This window comes from Pan paniscus, chromosome 21, assembly GCF_029289425.2.
Source record: "Pan paniscus chromosome 21, NHGRI_mPanPan1-v2.0_pri, whole genome shotgun sequence".
Lineage (NCBI taxonomy): Eukaryota > Metazoa > Chordata > Mammalia > Primates > Hominidae > Pan > Pan paniscus.
The window spans coordinates 49,844,037-49,864,956 of record NC_073270.2 but is presented as its reverse complement, the minus strand read 5'-3'; the positions used below and the strand labels follow the sequence as shown (position 1 = coordinate 49,864,956).

At 50.0% G+C, this 20,920-nt stretch overlaps 1 protein-coding gene across 1 annotated transcript in view; it reads left to right on the top strand.

Moving 5' to 3' along the window:
* JPH2 (junctophilin 2) overlaps nt 1-20,604 on the top strand; it is a 75,187-nt gene extending 54,583 nt beyond the window's left edge. The window contains exons 3-6 of the mRNA XM_034947072.4: nt 13,705-13,823; nt 15,940-16,661; nt 17,451-17,545; nt 18,795-20,604. Of these exons, the coding sequence (XP_034802963.1) occupies nt 13,705-13,823; nt 15,940-16,661; nt 17,451-17,531 (922 nt within the window). The 3' untranslated portion in view covers nt 17,532-17,545; nt 18,795-20,604. The remainder of the gene's footprint in view (nt 1-13,704; nt 13,824-15,939; nt 16,662-17,450; nt 17,546-18,794) is intronic.
* The last annotated feature ends 316 nt before the right edge of the window (nt 20,605-20,920 follow it).

The following is a 20,920-nucleotide window of genomic DNA, read 5'->3' as shown; positions in this document are numbered from 1 at the left end:
GTGGGCAACCTGTATTATAAGTTTCTTACCTATCTTTCCATAAATATTCTCTATATAGAAGAGCAAACAGGTTGTCTGTTTACACAAATGTTACATACAATAGAAATTCTTTTACACCTTGCTACCTGATTTAACATATCTTGGAATTCACTCTTTGTCATACACAAAGATCAATCTTATTCCTAGGATTGGCTACATAATACTCCTTCAAATGGCTATGCCATAATTTAGTTAACCAGCTCTGTACTGCTGGACTTGGCTTTGTTTCCAATCTTTTGCTATTACAGTGTTACAGTAAATACCGTGGAGCTCACAGGCTAATCAGAGAAAGGCAAAGTCACCTGGCAGCTAAGTGCAAGAGATGGTAACAGCAGACAGCTGGCAGTTAGGGTAAGCTTTCCTGGGGTAGGGTCCTGTAGGATGAGTAGGAGTTCACCAGATAAAGAAGTGAATGATGGGTATGGGGACAAAAGTTTCCAGAAGTCATTTGGGACTTATACATGTGTCATTTTGTACAATTTGAGTATATCTGTTGATCACACTCCCAGAAGGGGAATCACTAGCACAAAAATATGTAGATGATGGATTTTTAAAGAAAAAAATGGTTGAACAATTAAATGATAAATGTCAGTATATGGAAACTGGAAAATTACTTAAGTGAATAAATTATAAAAGTATGGCTAACCCTTCTGTAGTGCTTACTCTGTGCAAGGCACTGTTCTTAGACCTTTGTGGCCATTAACTCATTTAATTTTCATTACCCTATGATGTAGGCACTATTATTATCCCCATTGTGTTAGTTACCCATCACCGCATAACAAATTATCCCCACACAGAGCAGCTTAAAACAACACACGTTTGTTGTCTTAACAGTTCTGCAGGTCGGGTATCAGGGTATGGTAGCTGAGTCCTCTGGCTCAGGGTCTCTCTCAGGCTGCAGTCCAGGTATTGGCCAGGGCTGTGGTCTCATCTGAAAGCTCCACCAGGGAAATATCCATTTCTCAAACACGTGGTATTGGTAGGATCCAGTTTCTTGCAGCCTATTAGACTGAGGGGCTCAATTCCTCTCCAACATGGCAGCTTGCTTCAGCAAAGCCAGCAAGAGACTCTGGTGGCAAGAGAGAAGTCACAGTCTAAATGAATCATGGAAGTGACATCCCATGACTTTTGCATATTCTGTTCTTTAGATGCATGTCTCTAGGTCCAGCCCACACTCAGGGGGAAGGGATTACGCTAGGATGGGAATACAAGAGCCATATGAGAAATCTGCCTGACATCTCTTACTTTGAAGAAGAGAAAACCAATGCACAGAGGGACTAATTGACTTGTCTAGGTGAAAGCTAGTAAGTCAGGGATTCACACCCACATAGCGTGACTTCAGATTCCATGCTATTAACCACCATGCCTCAAAAATGGAATCTTTATTGTGTTCACAGCCCTGATAAAAAATAGGTGTGTACACTGTGTTATAAATGGAGGCCCCCCCAAAAAACAAAAAAATAATAGGTGTGCACCTGGACAGACAAGGAAGGCTCAAAAGCTAAAATAGCTATTGCATTAGCAAAGTGACGTCAGTGCACTGTTGCTTTAATGTAATGGTTTTTATAGTTTGTAAAATTTTAAAATCAGGCATAGATTTTTTGAAAAGGAAGTTTCCCCGTGTGGTTTTGGAGTGCTCTGTCAACTCATGCAGTGAAAGCCTCTTTGCCAGCAGCTAGATCCAGGTTGAACTGCAGGGTCCACTACTCTGTTGGTTGGTGGAGGAGGAGCAAGGCCCGAGGTTCCCTCCCTGTCATTTCATTGGTTGCCAAAGTGCAGCCAGATCTCCGTCCTGCACAGTCAGCCAGGTGATGCCAGGCCCCAGAGAACCAGACATTCTTGCAGATGTGAAGGATGTGGGGAACATGCTGGTAACTCAGGCCCAGGCCCAGGCCCTCTCAGACAGGCAGCAGGAATATCAGGAATATAAAACTCGGGGGCCTCTTGATATCCCTGAGGGACGAGGCTGGGCTGAGGCAACCACAGCTGCTGGGCCCTGTAGAAAGTGGGCAGGAGCTGAAGCGGTACAGCAGATGCAGGGGTCAGCAAAGGCTTTTGTGCCAGGGAGTCCTGGGTTTGGGCTCAAGCCAGCTCTGGACTTACTAGCTATGAGCCAAGGGCAAATGATTTTCTGAGCCTGCGTTTCTTCTGCTGTAAAGTGCATCATCTTGAGGATGACATGAGATCACACAGGTTGTTTTGTTTTGTTTTGTTGCTGCAGTAACAAATTACTACAAACTCGGTGGCTTAAAACAATACAGATGTATTCTTTTACAGTTCTGGAGGTTGGAAGTCTAAAGTCAGATTTCCTTCTGGAGGCTCGAAGAGGAGGATCTTTGTGCTTGTCTTTTCAACCCCTAGTGGCCCCCTGCATTCCTGAGCTTATGGCACCTTCCTCTGTCTTCAGAACACATCACTCCCATCTCTGCTCCCATCATCACATTGGCTTCTCCTCTTCTGTTATCAAATCTCCCTCTTATAAGGACACCTGTGGTTACATTTAGGGCCTTCCTGTCTAATCCAGGATGATCTATCTCAAGATCCTTTATTTAATCACACCTGCAAAGCCCTCTTTGCCATAGAAGGTAACATCCACGGGTTCCAGACACTAGGACCAAATATCTTTGGGGCCATTATTCACCGATGCCTTTGGCTGAGTGTCTGGCGCATAGTTAGCTCTCAGGAAGCAGCAACGCTTTTTTTTATTTTTATTTTTTTGAGACAGCCTGGCTCTGTTGCCCAGGCTAGAGTGCAGTGGCGCAATCTCGGCTCACTGCAACCTCTGCCTCCTGGATTCAAGCAATTCTCCTGTCTCAGCCTCTCTAGTAGCTAGGATTACAGATGCGCACCACTGCGCCCAGCTAATTTTTGTATTTTTAGTAGAGACGAAGTTTCACCATGTTGGCCAGGCCAGTCTTGAACTCCTGACCTCAAGTGATCCAGCTGCCTCTGCCTCCCAAAGTGCCGGGATTATAGGTGTGAGCCGCCGCACCCGGCCGGTAAGCAGCAACACTTATTACTTTGCCCGGTCTTCTAGGCTGAGAGCTCACACACCCACTCCCTCACTAGAGGAGGCTTCACTCCAGCTGGAGGCTGGGGGATTTCAGTGGAGCTTCCAAGATGGAGAGGTTCTACATAGGGCCTGAGGGCTATCACAGCCCCCAACCTCAGAATCCCCAACACCACCCTTACTCCTCACCTCAACTAGAACAAATCTGCATCGAGCTTGCTGTGTGCCAGGCCCTGTTCCCAGTGCTTTCTGCTGGTCAGTTCTCTCCCTAATCCCCACAAGCTTATGAGATAGGGGCTCTTCATAACCTCGTTTTACAGATGGAAAAATCAAAGCACAGAGAATTTCAGTAAGTCACCCACAGTCATGCAGCTGTGTTCCTAACCAACTTGGAATATACCACCATGTTAACCGGGTACTGTGACATGCCCCTGTAATCTGAGTTATTTGGGAGGCTGAAGTGGGAGGATCACTTGAGCCCAGGAGTTCAAGGTTGCGGTGAGCTATGATTGCACCACTGCACCCAAGCCTGGGCAACAGAGCGAGACTCTATCTTTAAAAAAAAAAATGTTAAAAAGAAAAAGACAAAAATGTTAATAGCAATTTTTTATTTTAAAAAATGCTCGTTTTCCAAAATTTTCTTTGAGGAAGCCATTTTATTTTTATAGTGCAGACAATATGTCTTATATTAATATTTATAATATAAAAATAATAAAATACAAATTATGAACATGTCACCCACCCCATGGGCTTTCTCCTGCCCCATAGGCTTGTTCTGCACTCAAGACTTTTTACTTGGTCTTGTCTCTCTTAGAAGACTCTACAACCTTCAAGAGCAGGGGCCATGTCTGCCTTCGTTATTACTTTGATTATAACGAGAATGAGCAAATGATCTAACCTTCCTGTGCCTCAGTTTCCTCATCTGTAAAGTGGTGGTAGTACCTACCTCAGAGGGTGGGATGAGCCCTTAGGTTATTTCCCGTTTTTTCTTATTAGAAACAGTGTTTGTAGAAGTAAGTAGAAGAACTAAAACCATAAAATTCTTAGATAAAAATATGAGTAAACTTTTTTGACCTTGGATTAGGCAAAACCTTCTTAGCTATGACAAAAGCACAAGTGACAAAAGATAGCTAAATTGGACTTCATTAAAATAAAATAACTTTTGTACTTCAAAGGAAGAAAGTGAAAAGACAGCCCAGAGAATGGGAAAACTATTTGTAAATCATATATATGATAAGTGACTTGCATAAGAATATATAAAGAAATTTTACAACTCAATAATAAGAAGGAAAAAATCCAATTAAAATCTGGCAACGGATCTGGATAGACATTTATCCTAAGAAGATATACAAGCAGCCATGAAGCACATAGATGCTCAACATCCATTAGCCATCAGGGAAATGCAAATAAAAACCACAATGACATGGCACTTCCCAAACCTCTAGTATGGCAACAATCAAAACGAAGGATGGGCCAGGCGCGGTGGCTCACGCCTGTAATCCCAGCACTTTGGGAGGCTGAGGCGGGTGGATCACGAGGTCAGGAGATGAGACCATCCTGGCTAACATGATGAAACCCCGTCTCTACTAAAAATACAAAAAAAATCAGCCAGGCGTGGTGTCGGGTGCCTGTAATCCCAGGTACTCGGGAGGCTGAGGCAGGAGAATCACTTGTACCCGGGAGGCAGAGGTTGCAGTGAGCCGAGATTGCGCCACTGCACTCCAGCCTGGGTGACAGAGCGAGACTCCGTTTCCAACAACAACAAAAAAGAAGGATGATATCAAGTGTTAGGGAGGATGTGGAGAAACTGGAACTCTCGTGTATTACCAATGGAACATAATATGATAATATGGTACAGCCATCTCAAGACCAGTTTGGCAGATCCTCAAAAAGTTAAACGTAGAGTTACCACAGGACCCAGCAATTCTGCTTCTAGGTATATACTCAAGAGGAATAAAAACATGTCCACCCAGAAACCTGTACACAGATGTCCATAGCAGCATTATTCATAGTAACCAAAAAGTGGAAAGCACCCTAATGTCCATCAACTATTGAACAGGTAAACAAAATATGGTTTATCCACACAATGGAATATTAGTTAGCAATAAAAAGGAATGAAGTACTGATGCATGCTACAATGTGGGTGAACCCTGAAATGATGTTTAGATGACACATCCATATGTTGGCAAATGATAGAATTTTGGAAGTGAATGCTGGTCAGCATTGTTATAATAGTAACAGAAACAATAATGATAGCTAATATTTTGTTACGTGCTCAGTTCATGCTAAGCACGTTTATGCTATCTCATTTCAGACTCCCAGTAATTTTGTGAGATTATCCCCCATTTCAGAGTTGAAGAAACTGAGGCCAGAGAGCAAAGGTCAGATATCTAGATGATGGTGCTACAAATTGGGCTTGAGTTTGTGCCCTTAACCTGTCTTGTGAGGGGCTTCCCAGTAGGGCACTGCCTGCCTCATTGACCACTGTCCATGTCTCTAGCACCCAGTTCTGGGCTCCACATAGCAGGGGCTCAGCACACATTTGCCGAATGAGAATGAATGGAGTCCTGGGTGGGGAGAGGAAGGTCCCATGGGTCAGGGCTCCCTGACTGCACCTGCATCCTTGGGGGCGGAGGGGGCTTTCTCCTAGGGAGTTCTCTGGGCCAGTGACTGGACACCCAGCTGTGGTCCTTCCTCTAGATTAGCCTGACCATGGTTGTTCTGGGGTAGATGGTCATGACCAGCCAGAGCTGGGGATGAGGGGCTATTTTGGGAGAGGGTAGGGCAGTGACATCGGAAGCATCCCCACCTCAGGAAGACGCTGGGCAGCACTTTCACTGTAATCACCTGAGCATCCTCCAGAGAGGCTGGCAGTGGCCTCAGCCAGGGACCCTGATTATCTGCCCCCATCATCCAAACCTACCATGGGATTCCTGGGCTGAAGGATTTTTAAAATTATTATTATACTAAAGTGAACAATTCAGTGGCATTTAGGACATTCAGGATTTCTGTTTCAGTCCCCTTCAAAACACTGTGCCCCCTCCCCCCTCCTTCCTTCCTTCCTTCCTTCCTCCCACCCTCCCTCCCTTCCTCCCACCCTCCCTCCCTCCCTCCCTCCCTCTTTCTTTTTCTTCTGATATAGGGTCTTGCTTTGTCACTCAGGCTGAAGTGCAGTGGCATAATCATAGCTCACTGCAGCCTTGACCTCCTGGGCTCAAGCGATCCTCCCACCTCAGCCTTCCAAGTAGTGGGGACCATTAGCCACCATGCCTGGCTAATGTTTTTATTTTTATTTTTTGTAGAGACGGGGTCTCACTGTGTTGCCCAGGCTAAAACTGCACTTCTCATTTTATGTAACAAGCCCTTAGGTAGCACTTCCTGTGTTCTGAGCCACGTGACTGTAACTAATTTACTCCTCACACCATTCCTTGGAGACGCGTGCCCTTATTATTCCCATTTTACGGATGAGGAGACTGGGCTTAAGGTGATGAGGAGCAGAGCCAGGGTCTGCACCCAGGCAATCTGGCCAGAGTTACCGCCTCTTTGCCACTCCACCATGTGGTTTATAGACTGCTCTGAGCCCCTGCTCATCCATGGACTTCCAGAAATGTTGCCTGATTGACCTGGCAGGGCTGCATTGGGCTGCGAGCTCCCCAGGCGGCTGCTGGGTCCTATTCATTTCCATCCTTGGCCCCAGCACATGACGGACCTGGCTCAGAAGTGGTACCAGGAAGGCAGCAGCTTGGTGTCATGGGTAAGAGCTTGGGCAGGTTCACTTTCTAGTGTGTGACCTTGAGAACGTGCCTCCAGCTCTCTGAGGCCGTATGTGTTTACACAGGAGGCCATGGCGTAAGGCTGGTCACACAGTGCTCAACAAATAACCAAGATTAATATTATTCATAATAATAGTAGAGGAGACATTCATTGAGTGAATACATTAGTACAGGGGTCGGCAGACTTTTGTAAAGGACAAGATGGTAAATATTGTGGTGTTTGTAGGTCATATGGTCTCTATGGCAACTACTCTAGACAATATGAATGAGCATAGTTGTGTTTCAACAAAATTTTGTTTACAGGGACACAGATATCTGGATTTCATATAATTTTCATGTGTCACAAAATGTTACTTTTTTTTTTTTTTTTTTTTTGAGCCAGAGTCTCACTCTGTCACCCAGGCTGGAGTTGGAGTACAGTGGTGCAATCTTGGCTCACTGCAACCTCTGCCTCCCAGATTCAAGTGATTCTCTGCCTCAGCCTTCTAAGTAGCTGGGACTACAGGTGCGCACCACCGTGCCCAGCTGATTTTTGTATTTTTTGGTAGAGACAGGGTTTCGGCGTGTTGGCCAGGCTGGTCTTGATCTCCTAGTCTCAAGTGATCCACCTGCCTCAGCATCCCATAGTGCTGGGATTACATGCGTGAGCCACCATGCCTGGCCTTACTTTTGTTTTTTTTCTAACCATTCAAATATATAAAAACCATTCATGGGTGGTACAAAAGCTGGCAGCAGGCTGGGTTTAGCCTACCACTGTCATCTGCTGACCCGTGCCCTGGAATGTAACCTCTGCAAGGGATTTTTGTTTCCTTTCTTTCTTTTTTACTTTTTTTTTTTTTGTTTAAGATAGAGTTGGGATCTTGCTGCATTGCCCAGGCTGGTCTCAAACTCCTGGCCTCAAGTGATCCTCCTGCCTCAGCCTTCCAAAGTGCTGGGATTACCGGTGTGAGCCACTGTGCCTGACCATACAAGGGATTTTTGGATGTTCAGTTTGCCTCTGTGTCTTCAGTGCCCAGAAAAGTGCCTAGCACATAGTAGGCACTCCATAAAGTTGTATTAAATGAATGAACCAATACATACAGGTGGGTCTTAAACTGACTGTTTAAGGCCAGGATCACGGCAGGAGGGGAGAGAGCCTTCCAGGTGGGGGAACAGCCTAAGCAAAGGCCTAGAGTCAGGGCAAGTCCGGTGAGGGTCCCCCTTTGGCCCCATAAAGCCACCAATGCCTAGTGGAGACAACTGGGAAACAACCAAGCAGTTATGGGCCTGGGAGGAGAGATGGGGAAAGGAGGCCAGGGTGGGGGCAGGTGCTTTTAGAAGTTGCTCAATTGGGTGAGAGCCCTGCTCCTATCCCAGAAACACCAGCCTTATTTTTAACCCTGCTGACGAAAGTTAATCCGAACGAAATCAAGAAGAGTCTCCCTGTTCCTCCCCCGACCCCAGTGACTGCTCCCTTCCCCCAAGCAGGGTCAGAGCCATCCTCCAGACCCTCACCCAGAGGCATGGATCCAGAGATGGTGAGTGGTCAGCAGAGCAGGAATGCTTCCTGCATTTCCCCAGCAGGGCCTTGATTCAGGGAGGGACCCTGGTGCTAAAAGGAAAACATCCAAGGCTCCTAGGGGGTTGAGCAGTCTGGGAACAACTTCAAGATGGAGCTGACTTTTCTCTCTGCGGAACACGTGCTTCTCAAACTTAAGTCAGAATCTGGAATATAAAACACAGATTCCTAGGCTCGTTCCCTTCAAATTCCGATGAGTCGGTCTGGGCAGAGCCCGAGAATTTGTATATCTGAGCTTCCGGGTGATGAAGATACTGGGTGGGGGTCACGGACTGCATTAGGAGAGGCACTGGCCTAGAAGCAATAGCCTCCCAGCCACAGTCATTCCGCCTGCCCTTCACCCCGTGAGCTGCTGGTATACCCCATCCAGACTGCCTCGGGCAAGGGTCTGGAGAGCCTCGAAGGCCATACTACGTAGCTAGGGTTTTATTTTGAGCACAGTAGGAAGCCTTGCAAAGATTTGAAGCAAGGGGTGAGGCCATGGGTGTGTGGTTAAGCAAGCTCGCTGAGCCGCTGTGTGTAGGAGTAGCTGTAGGAGTGAGCCTGCAGGCAGGGGAGACACATGAGAGGGGGTGCAGGAGGAGTGGCAGAGAGTTCAAGAGTTATAAAGGGAGCCGGAGAGACCAGTGTTGGTGATTGATGGGCTGTGGATGTGGAAGGAGGTGGGGAGGGAGGGTGCTGAAGAACACCGGGATTCCTGGCCTGAAGCCTGGGATCAGAGATTGGGAGCATGGGACAGGGGAGAAGGGCTGATAGGATGCAGCGGGCCGGGTGGTTGGAGATGGACAGGGAGTATGCTTGCTTCCAGCACAGCAGCCCTCATTGCCCTGGGCTGTGTGGCCGCCCCTGTTCTGGCTGTGCACAGTGGGTCCCCCAGAATCTTCCAGGGCTGTGGGGAGAGGCTGCCTTTCCTGCCTGAGGAGTCCTCAACCCAGCTTCCAAAGGCACCAGAAAGTGGGCATCTTTCTGCTCCCATGACCAAAAAAAGGGCATTTTCTCAGTTTGAAGGCTTGCCCAGCCCTTTCCCTCCTCCTCCCTCCTGGGGTTTCACGTGCCCAGAGAAGTGGCTCTAAAAAGTTTAGAACTTTGTCTCACACATACTCACGTGTAGGCAAAAATAAGCCTGGGGATATGCATGTAGCACACTCAGTTTTGATGTACAGATGTCATTCTCCTCCTCCTCTTTCACCACCGCCACCAACACCCCATCATCATCATCATCAAGGCCAAACACTTTCACGCGTTGCCTCTCACTTAGTTTTCACGGCAACTTCAGGAGGGGAGAATTACTATCTCCACTTTACAGATGAAGAAACTGAGGCACAGAGAGGTAAAGCCATGCATGCACCCAAGGTCCTAGACTCCCAGTGGGGTGAGGTGAGTGAGTAAGTGAGGGATCCAAGTGCAGGGTCCAATCCAGGCTTTATTTAAAATTTTCTTCATAGGTTGTTCATCAAGGATTTATTTTTGCATTAATTTAGACTTTTAAAATATTGCATTAAAATGTGATTCCTCTTGATCACTGAGTTTTTTGGCAACCCCGTAAATTTTGCCCCTGAGGCGAGTGCCTCGGTCATCTCACTCTGTACCCGGCCTTGGCAGAGCCCAGATTGGAATCCAGGGCTGTTAATTCTAAAACTGTGTGCTCTTAACTCTTCCCTAGGCTGTCTCCTTGCCCCTACATATGTGCACGCCTGCATGCATGCCTTCAGCCATGTATTCATTCATTCAGTAAGCATTACTATGGCAATATGGCATAGTGGAGAGGCAGGGGCTTGGACATCAGACAGCTCCAGGTTTGGAATCTTACTCTGCTGCTTGTTATTGAGTGGAAATTGAGCCTGTGGTTAGGATACAGACTCTAGATCCCAGAATGCTTTGGTTTGAATCCTTACTCTGGTACTTACTAGCTATGTAAGCTTGGGTAAATTCTTTTTTTCTTTTTGAGATGCAGTCTTGCTCAGTTGCCCAGGCTGGAGTGCAATGGTGTGATAATAGCTCACTGCAGCCTTGATCTCCTGGGCTCAAGCAATCCCCCCCACCTCAGCCTCCTGAGTAGCTGGGACTACAGGTGTGCGCCACCACACCTGGCTAATTTTTTTTTTTTTTAATTGTTAGTAGAGACAAGGTCTTGCTATGTTGCTTAGGCTGGTCTTGAACTCCTGAGCTCACGTGATCTTCCTGCCTCAGCCTCCCAAAGTGCTGGGATTACAAGCACAAGCCACCATGCTGTCCTGGGTTCTTTAGGACACTCCTGTGCCTTGGATGTCTCCTCTGTAGAGAGGGATGATAGGAATAACATCTACCCTGTAGAGTTATTGGGGGGTTAAATAAGTTAATTTCTGTAAAGCCCTTGGCATATACTAAGTGCTTTGTAAATGTTAACTCCTATTTTGTTTCCTTGAGCAAGACACCTTTCTGAACCTCAGTTTCCCCACCTGTGAAGTAGGGACCGGTAAACACTACCTCACTACCTCACAGTTTTGAGGTTTGTAAGGGATAAAAGCCCTGGTGCATAGTAGAAGCTTAAGGGAATTTATCCCCCTTACCGTGCGCCCAGTTCTCTGCTGTAGACTGAGATAAAGACACACACACATCAGCTCTCCAAGGAATTAACTCATCTGTAGAGAGTGGACACTCTGACTTGGCTTTGCAGCTCCTCGAAGGCACAAAGCTCTTCCTCAGTCTCAGAGTCTTTGCACGTGCCCTTCTGTCTACCTGGCTCATTGGCCCGCCCACCTCTTAGGGGCCTAATGTATGTGTTTCTTCAAGTCTCAACTCAAATGTCAACTTCCTCAAGGAATCCTTTCCTGACCAGCCCACCTCCACCACCCATCAACATTAAGTCTTTCTGTCCTGCATTTTCATTGTATTCTCTACTCCTCCTTCACGGCATATTTCACAATTATAATTAGGTACTTTTTATTTAATTGCATTTTATTAAATAGTTTTTGTGTCTGTTTACTAGCCAGCTCCCTCATCTGACAGTAGCCTTTCTGGTCCACAGAGTCTCTGTCCTCAGTTCCTGGCCATGCTCAGCTCCTGGCACAGGCTCTGGCACATGCTCAGCTACTGGTATAGAGCAAGCTTGTCTAACCCTTGCCCATGGGCCCCATGCAGCCCAGGATGGCTTTGAATGCGGCCCAACACGAATTCGTAAACTCTCTTAAAATGTTATGGGATTTTTTTGTGTGTGATTTGTTTTTTTTAAGCTTATCAGCTATCTTTAGTGTTAGTGTATTTTCTGTGTGGTCCATGAGAATTCTTCTTCTTCCAATGTGGCCCATGGAAGCCAAAAGATTGGACACCACTGCCCTAGAGTTATGTTGCCTGGGTTCAAAATCCCAGTTCCTGCACTTCAGGACTCTGTGACCTTGGGCAAATTGCTTAACCTGTTTGCACTTCAATTTTCTTTTCTGTAAAATAGGGATAATAATAACAGCACCAGCTTCCTAAGGCATTAGAATGAGCATATGAGATAATCTTCATAACTCCTTTAGAACCATGCCTGGCCCATTAGGAAACTGGACTGTTATTACTTTAGTAGGTACTTCTGTGAGTTAAGCTAGGCTGACAGCTGAAACAGACATCTCCCAAATCTCAGGTACTTAACACAATGAATGTTTAAGATTTGCTCCTGTCACGTGCAACTGTGGGGCTGTGGGAAGGGGCTTTGCTCCATGCAATCATTTATGGGCTCAGATTTCTTAACTTGGAGTCCACAGGAGGTTCTGTGGATAGATTTCAGGGGTCCATGAACTTGGATGGTGTAGGTTAGATTCCCTAGAAGTAGAGCCTGAAGTGGGGATTCTTGTGTAAGTGATTTACTGAGTGAGGCTTTCAGGAGAGAGAAGAATGAGACGCAGGATGGCGTAGGGAAGAAGATGAGCTAAGATGTGGTCTCAGCTGGAGACCTGCTTCAGCCAGTCCACCGGGGGCTCTGGAGCATGGATTGTACCTGCTGCAGCTGGAGTTCCTTCCTCTTGAGGCAAGAGGAGGCTGACCAGTACCAGTCATTGGTATGGGTTGCCTAGGTTTAGGGGTAGGCAGGGCAGGATTTTTTTGTTTTTTTTTTTTGAGATGGAGTCTCACCCTGTTGCCCAGGCTGGAATGCACTGGCACAATCTCGGCTCACTGCAAGCCCCGCCTCCTGGGTTCATGCCATTCTCCTGCCTTAGCCTCCCGAGTACCTGGGACTACAGGCGCCCGCCACCAGGCCCGGCTAATTTTTTGTATTTTTTAGTAGAGACGGGGTTTCACCATGTTAGCCAGGATGGTCTCCATCTCCTGACCTCGTGATCCGCCTGCCTTGGCCTCCCAAAGTGTTGGGATTACAGGCGTGAGCCACTGTGCCTGGCTGGCAGGGCAGTATTTTAACTTCTGGAACAAGGTGGCTTCTATGGGCTACAATTCTCTGGGGTAGTAAGGAGCCATTAGCAGCCAACACTCACATCAGCCGGGGGTAGGCACATTTGCCCAGTGAAGGGATCTGCATAGGGCACCAGAAGTACCCACTACAATGAGAAAAGCTACATCTGTATTTTTATTAACTCCAACTGAAATGTAGCCTTCTCTTCAATTATGGAAATAGGCAATAAACCATAATAGTAGTAGTAGCAGCTGTGACTTTGTCACCAATAGAAATCTCATATATTTTCATGTCATATTATATGTTGTAATTAGATATCCTTGAAATGTCCTTTATGCTTATCTATACTTTAAAATTACAGTAGTTAACAGACCTGATATTTTGTTTAATGTGATTATAAAGATATAGATTATTATTTTACAAATGTGTTCTTTTAAATATTTTGGAAACAGTATGTCAAGTAACTGCATCCTTTTGTAATCCTATGTATATTATGCATTCAAAAACATTATTCTGAGAAGGGATCCATAGGCTTCACCACACTGCCAAAGGGATCTGTGACACAGAAGTTAAGTCCCTATTCTGGGGACTCAGCCTGCTCTGCATTCAACCAGCAATGCTGGGGAAAAAAGAGAGGGCACAGAAGTTTTTATGGGCCAAGCCTGGAAATAGCATACATGATGTCTTCCCATAATCCACTGGCCAGAACTCAGTCACCTGACCACACCTAACTGCAAGGGAGGTTGGGAAAGGTAGTCTATCTAAGTGCTCAGAAAGAAGAAGAAATGATCTGGAGAATGCATAGCAGTCTGGGCCATGAGGCTCAATAAATATTCATTGACTGCCTGCGTGAAAGAATGCTGTGTTTAGCATGTCTCTTTGTGGGTTGGGGAGAAGGGGCAGAAGGCTGGTTCTCTGGAAGGATCCTGAGTCTTCTGCCACATTGTCTCCATAGGACAAGCCACGCCAAGGCCAAAGCTGAGGCAGCGGAACAGGCCGCCCTGGCTGCCAACCAGGAGTCCAACATTGCTCGCACTTTGGCCAGGGAGCTGGCTCCGGACTTCTACCAGCCAGGTAGGGCCAGCCAGGGAAGGATGGGCAGGGTAGGGCTATCCCTAGGGTGGGCGCTTTTCTTTGCTTACTGGAATCTGAGATGCCCAAGTGGTTTCCTGGATGCCCGTGAGTCTCAGAAACTGGGGCATGGTGCAAATGTGGGATGGGATGATGCAGGGGTAGGTGGGGAGACACATCTCTGCCTTCATGCTGAGCTCGAGTGGAGGGCAGCAGAGTCACTCCAAGTGGTCTTTTCTCTCTGCTCTGAGCAGGGAAGACAGTTGGAGCTGGTGAAGCTTAGAGGGGAGAAGTCACTGGTGGATGAGAGGGAAAAATGGCTTCTTGCACTTGCCCAACAGTTTCAGTCAGGCATTGAGCACTGTCCATGTGTCAGGCACTGTGCCAGGCTCTGGGGTTACATAAGTGGATTCCAAAATCTAGGGGAGCAGAGAGTCACAAAAACAAGAGCTAGGGGTACCATAAACAGACTCTGCATTCATTCAAACTCTGATTCCGCTGCTTCCCAGCTGTGAGACTTTGAGTGAGGTGTTTAACCTCTGTAAACCTCAGTTTCCTGATCTGTAAAATGGTAGTAAGAATGGTGCCTGCTTTTTTGTGCATGGATTAAATGCATGTAAGGTACATTCCCAGTCCTCAGTAAGCTCTCAGTGACTGTGGCTGTTGTTTCATGATTATGGTTTCATTTCACACAGCAGGATGAGCACTGTGCGGTTAGAATGGGAGAGGAGGGAGCTCACAGGAAGCAGTTAGGCAAGAGGAAGTGTTAGAGAAGGCTGCCCTCAGGAGAGGCCATTTGAGCTGAATCTTGCAGGCTGAACAAGAGTCTATCAAGTCAGTGGGTCTCAAATTTGACACAGATTGCTGGGTCCACCCCCAGAGTTTCTGATTCAGTAGGTCTCAGGTGGAGCCCATGAATGAATGTGCATTTCTAAGGATCAGGCGATGTGGATGCTGCTAGTCTGAGACCACACTTTGAGAGCTGCTGTACCAGATAGCGCTGGGTGGGATGAGTGGAGGAGGTGCAAAGGCACAGAAACTCGGACAGAGCAGCATGCCAGGAAGCCACATCACAAAGTAGGCTGTGGGTCCTGAGAATCGAGACTGCAGAGTAAGGAGGACCTCCCGGCCTTGGTAGAGATCTGGCACATGGATAGAGTGGTGGGAACCCCTGAGGGACAGAGATGGGGATTCTCTGCGATGAAGGTTTTGTTGTTTTGTTTTTTTGAGACGGAGTCTCGCTCTGTCACCAGGCTGGAGTGCAGTGGCGCGATCTCAGCTCACTGCAACTTTCGACTCCCTGGTTCAAGCAATTCTCCTGCCTCGGCCTCCTGAGTAGCTGGGATTACAGGCATGCGCCACCATGCCCAGCTAATTTTTGTATTTTTAGTAGAGACAGCATTTCACTATGTTGGCCAGGATCGTCTCGATCTCCTGACCTTGTGATCCGTGCGCCTCGGCCTCCCAAAGTGCTGGGATTACAGGCGTGAGCCACCGCGCCCAGCCATGAAGGGTTTTTAAGTTAATGACATGATCAGATGTGTGTTTTCTAAACGTGATCCTGGCTGCAGAAAGGAGGCCAAAGGAGGCCTGATGAAAAACCTAGGAGCGAAAACCTATGCCTGGGAGGATCCCTCACTTCTGGTCACAGCGCTCCCCCTGCTGGTCTATGCCGGTGCGGGGCCCTGAGCTCCGCCTTTGACATGCATTTTCTCAATCCTTCCATTCGTATTTATAAAATAGGTATGATCAGGCCCATGTTTCAGATAAGGGAATGGAAAGAGACGCGTGCCATAGTAAAGGGCATCGCCTCTGGAGCCAGACTGCTGGGTGCTAGTCCTGGCTCTGCCCTTGGACAGCTGTGTGTCTTTGGGCAAGTGATTTAACCTCTCAGAGCCTCCCTTTGAGGTTCACAGTAGCATCAACTTCATAGGGATACTACAGGGATTAGATGAGTTAATATTTGGAAAGTGCTTGGAACAGTGCCCGGCACTTGGTCAGTGCTATGTGAGTGCCGACTGAGCCCGTGAATGAGGCTCGAGAGGTGAAGTGGCTGGCCCAGGATCACCCAACAGTGGTGCGGGGTTCGAGCCCAGCCTCCCTGTGTTGCCCCTGGCAGGTCCGGAATATCAGAAGCGCCGGCTGCTGCAGGAGATCCTGGAGAACTCGGAGAGCCTGCTGGAGCCCCACGACCGGGGCGCCGGCGCAGCGGGCCTCCCACAGCCGCCCCGCGAGAGCCCGCAGCTGCACGAGCGTGAGACCCCTCGGCCCGAGGGTGGCTCCCCGTCACCGGCCGGGACGCCCCCGCAGCCCAAGCGGCCCAGGCCCGGGGCGTCCAAGGACGGCCTGCTGAGCCCAGGCGCCTGGAACGGCGAGCCCAGCCGTGAGGGCAGCCGGCCAGTCACTCCGTCCGAGGGCGCGGGCCGCCGCAGCCCCGCGCGTCCAGCCACCGAGCGCATGGCCATCGAGGCTCTGCAGGCACCGCCTGCGCCGTCGCGGGAGCCGGAGGTGGCGCTTTACCAGGGCTACCACAGCTATGCAGTGCGCACCATGCCGCCCGAGCCCCCACCCTTTGAGGACCAGCCCGAGCCCGAGGTCTCCGGGTCCGAGTCCGCGCCCTCGTCCCCGGCCACCGCCCCGCTGCAGGCCCCCACGCTCCGAGGCCCCGAGCCTGCACGCGAGACCCCCGCCAAGCTGGAGCCCAAGCCCATCATCCCCAAAGCCGAGCCCAGGGCCAAGGCCCGCAAGACTGAGGCCCGAGGGCTGACCAAGGCGGGGGCCAAGAAGAAGGCGCGGAAGGAGGCCGCACTGGCGGCAGAGGCAGAGGTGGAGGTGGAAGAGGTGAGGCTGTCGGGCAAGGTGTGCCTAAGGTCGGGTTCCCTAGAGGTAGCAGGGCTTGAGGGAGGATTCAGGGGCAGGGGATTTGGGGGTTGCTGGGGTGCGAGAGACCGAAGCAGGATAGAGCAGGAGGAAATGCAGCAGGGCTGGGGATTAGGGGAGCATAGCCTTGGCTTGGTCCACAGAGGACGTTGGAGCGTAAATGGCCGCATGGAGTCCTCCTACCTTTGCACCTGGTATCCCATTGGCAGAGACAGTTCTCATGAGCAGGGGGCAGCTGGGAGCCTGAGCAGCTGGAGGGTGGGTCCATTTGCCCAGTCAGGGGGGTTGGGCTGGGCACCAGCAGCATCTGCTACAAGGTGTAGCAGTGAGGGCTTCATGGAGGTGGAAGAAGGGCCCAACAGGATTTGGGTTATAGACCTCCTGACTTATGGGAGGCAGGGAGCTAGGAACGGCGGCAACAAAGACTGAAGCTGGGCTTTGAGGGACTGAAGAATGCGTCCCAAGGGGAATTAGCAGGATGCCTGGGTTCCAGGCCTGATTCACACACTATATGACTTGGGGCATGATCTTGTCCCTCCCTGGGTCCTGAGGGATTTGGTTATTTCTAAGAGTCCTTCCAGCTGTGATGGTCTGCCATCCAGGTGACAGGATACAGCAGTGAACAAAGCCGGCAATGCTCTTAGGAAGGTCCATCCAGAAGTTCCTGCTCTGTCCAGCCTTGCTGTGACCTGGGTGGGGGGTGTCTCAGAGGCCATGGGGACTCAGGCAGCCTCTCTCCACTGCTCCCAGGTCCCCAACACCATCCTCATCTGCATGGTGATCCTGCTGAACATCGGCCTGGCCATCCTCTTCGTTCACCTCCTGACCTGACCCTCGCCTACCAGGTGCAGCCAGCTGGCTGGAGGAGGGGTTGGGGGGCAGGAGCCCCTGGGGAGTTTTGAGCACCAGGGTGGTGGGAGGAGGGACCTACTCAGTACTTGGATGACAGTCCTGTGACTAATTGAGGCCCACCCACCTGCAGAAGCCAAGACCTAGAGTGTGATTTGATACCAGCACACACACACACACACTTACTTCATTAGCTTAGTGTTTGCAGAGCACCTGCTCTCTGTCAGGTGAGCACTGAGGGCTTCATTCACTCATTCATTTGGCCAACATGTACTGCTCTGCTGGGAGCTGGGGATACAGCAGGGACTCACTCCTGCTCCAAGAATGGGGTGAACACAATGAAAGTAACCCTGAACTTAGAGCTCATTACAGAAAAGTCTTACCGTTCAAACACTGAGCACAACAGGTCTAGACTGAGCTCACCTGGGACGGTGGGACACTCATCTCCGTGCTCCCTTTCTCTCTTCCCCACTTCAGTCTTTAATCCCTTGGCACTCCCAGCCTGCTCCTATTCCTCTGCCCATTGGTTCCCGCTCAGTTTTCTCCCCATGATGGAGCTGGGGGCTGGGGTAAGTTCCCGTGAAGTGGAGTAGGCTGGGCTGGGCTGAAGGAGAGTGGCCCTCACTGCTCTCAAGGTGAAGCATCTACAAGACAAAATCTTCCCCCTGCTGGAACTAGCCTTCACAGCCTCAATCCCATGCTTGGCAATAATAACAGGGTTTCTGCCTTTTCCTCAGGCCCCCTTTTTTGATCCTAGCTTAGTTTGGGCTGGAGGTTCTTAATCAGCCCCAGGAAAGTCTATGCTGTCACCATGTAAACAGTCAGTGACAATACCAGCCTGGTAAGTGCTGCCGTAGGTGTGAACACTTGAGCTCTGCAGGTTCCATGTTTCAACAGGGGCTCTGGGAATGCTTCCTGCAGGCACTGATTCCTTTAATGACCTGAAGGGTGAAAAGGAGTGAACCAGATGACAGGGGGGGAGGAAGAGGGAAGAGATGAGTGCACCAGCCAAGGGAACAGCGTGTGTAAATAAACAGGCAGGCAGCCAGGGCCAGGAGAGGCCTCGGGGACCTGTTTGTGACCTGCCGAGTATCAGAATCAAGGGACAAGGCTGTCTGGGGGGGATGCAGAGGTGGGATCTTGCCCCAGAGAAGATGAGCCCCAAGGCTTGAGCCCTGCACCTGGCTTGGCGGTCCAGCCTCTGCCCTCCCTCCCTCGCCTGACCCTTTTGCTGTCTCTTTGCAGAGCCAGAAGTTCCTGCTGAGGACATGAGGACCCGTCTTTTTGCAGTGCCAGGCAGGGTGGCCAAAGAGGACTGGACTCTGGACCTGGAGCCCCGCGGTCCAGTTCACATTCACCCCACAAGAGTTTCAGGAGGCCTCCCACGGTGCCTGTGCTGGGTGGCGGTGGTGGTGCCAAGAGGAATGGAATGTCCTGGGCTCCTTCAGGAGCTCTCTACCCAGGGGCAAGGAGAGCCCAGAGAGAAGCGCCCTGGTCTCTTGAGCTTCCTGATCTGCTCCTGTCCCCCGCTCTCCTCCACTCCCTTGCCTTTCCCCAGGTTGTCCCCTCCCTGGGCTTTTGTGTGTTTTGGGAGATGTCACCTAACCAGGACATTGATATTCAATCCCATCCCCCTTCCTCCCACCCTGCCCCACTTTGATTTAATCCTTTGGCTGTGGGCTGAGGCCTCCCAGGGAAGCTGGGTGGGGTGGGTGCTGAGACCCCCTCAGACCAGCACAGAGACCTGTCCTTGTGCAGTCTGCACCCTGCACTCCCTCCCTTGCCTGTAGATGTTCTGGATGACAGTAGAGGAAATGGACAAGGTCAGTTTGAATATCCCAGAACACAGTGCTCTGTCTCCTCCCACCAGTCCAGTTAGCTTCCCTTCTGGACCAATAGACGAGGGGAGACCCCATGGATCCTCTGGCTGGGAAGCCACTGACCAGGTGGCCAGGGGGCAGGGTGGGAAGAGGGGTTAAGGTGCAGTGATGATGGCCTGTTTTGGAGTGTGTCTGAGACTGGGATTGCATTTGGGGTTTCCCGTGTGCTTGGGATGCTAGAGGGTCACCTGCAGGAGGCCTGGGGCCGGCGAGAGAAATCTCCTGTGATGCCCTGTGAAATGGCTTGTCTCCTCCCCCATCAGGGCCCACCGAAAGCTCAGGGGAGCACAGAAGCCCATGGAAGCCCAGGGAGATGTCCCTGGGGCAGACACTAAGGCAGGTGTTGAAGACAAGCTGCTTGTCAAGAAGCATTTCCTGGCAAGAGAGGGGCAAGTCTGGGGCTCCAGCTGGGTACAGCCTGGGTGCAGTTATAAGCCCCTTTGGCTTACTTGGTAGAAGATGGCTACTTGGATGTACCTCACTTAAAGATGTTTTGTACCACACTAGGTCTCTGGGCCTTTGTGCTTCCTGTGGGTGGGGTGAGGGCCAAAGGCTATGGTTTCCTGCCTCCAGGAGAATGGAGAGAAAGGGCTTCCAGGCCCCTCCAAGCCTGGGGAAGGACGTGGCATCCAAGCTGAGCCAGAGGGAACTGCTGCTGTCCTCCCTTCATTTCTGTGGACCTTGGAGGCTTTGGCTTTGTGGCAGGGCCTCCCCAGGCAGCTCTGGGACCTAGGAGTTTGCTTCTGATAGGGTCAGCTTTCCCATTTCCCTTCAATGCTTGGGAACCTTCTCCCTTAGCTTCACACTTGCCGTTTCAAGCCCTGCTGGGACCTTGTGGCTTGGCTGGAATCCAGGACTGTATTTTCATGGAGAAGAACCTGCAGATTCTTCCATCCTCAGCTGGCCATGGCCCACAGCTCTGCATCTGCATCTGAGCTTCTCAAGACTCCTGGAGCATGAGGGGAATGGGGCAGGGCCACTGCTCAGTGCTGACGGGCTCCGTCTCGGAGATTCTTGTCCTGTTTTTTGTTTGTTTGTTTTTCTTTGGCTGGTGCTGGGGACAAGCCTGTGCCTGCCAAAGCTCCCAGGCCAAGTTTGGGGGCTGGTGTTTGGGGTTGGGGTTGGGGTTCAGGATGCTGCAGTCTGTGCAATAATAAACCCGCATCTGCTCACGGGCTCTGGCTGGGCTGCAATGTGCTTGTGGGTCCAGGATGAGGGGCTGGCTCAAGGAGGGTGGGTGGGAAGAGGCTGGGGGACGTGGGTCCTTCCCATCTGTGTCCTCGTTCTCACGATCCTTGAGGGGCAGCTGAAGGGCTTCAGTTTGAGTGGGGGCTGAAAGACCATAGAGCTTCTATAGTGGAGTTTCTAAAGCAAACTTCCAGAAACTTCTATGAGTAGCTGACAATAGAATCAAGAGCCTGCCCTTTGAGGTGGAGTCCCCCCAGCCTCCAATGCTAGCCCAGCCACTTTCTTCACTTCTCTGAGCCTCAG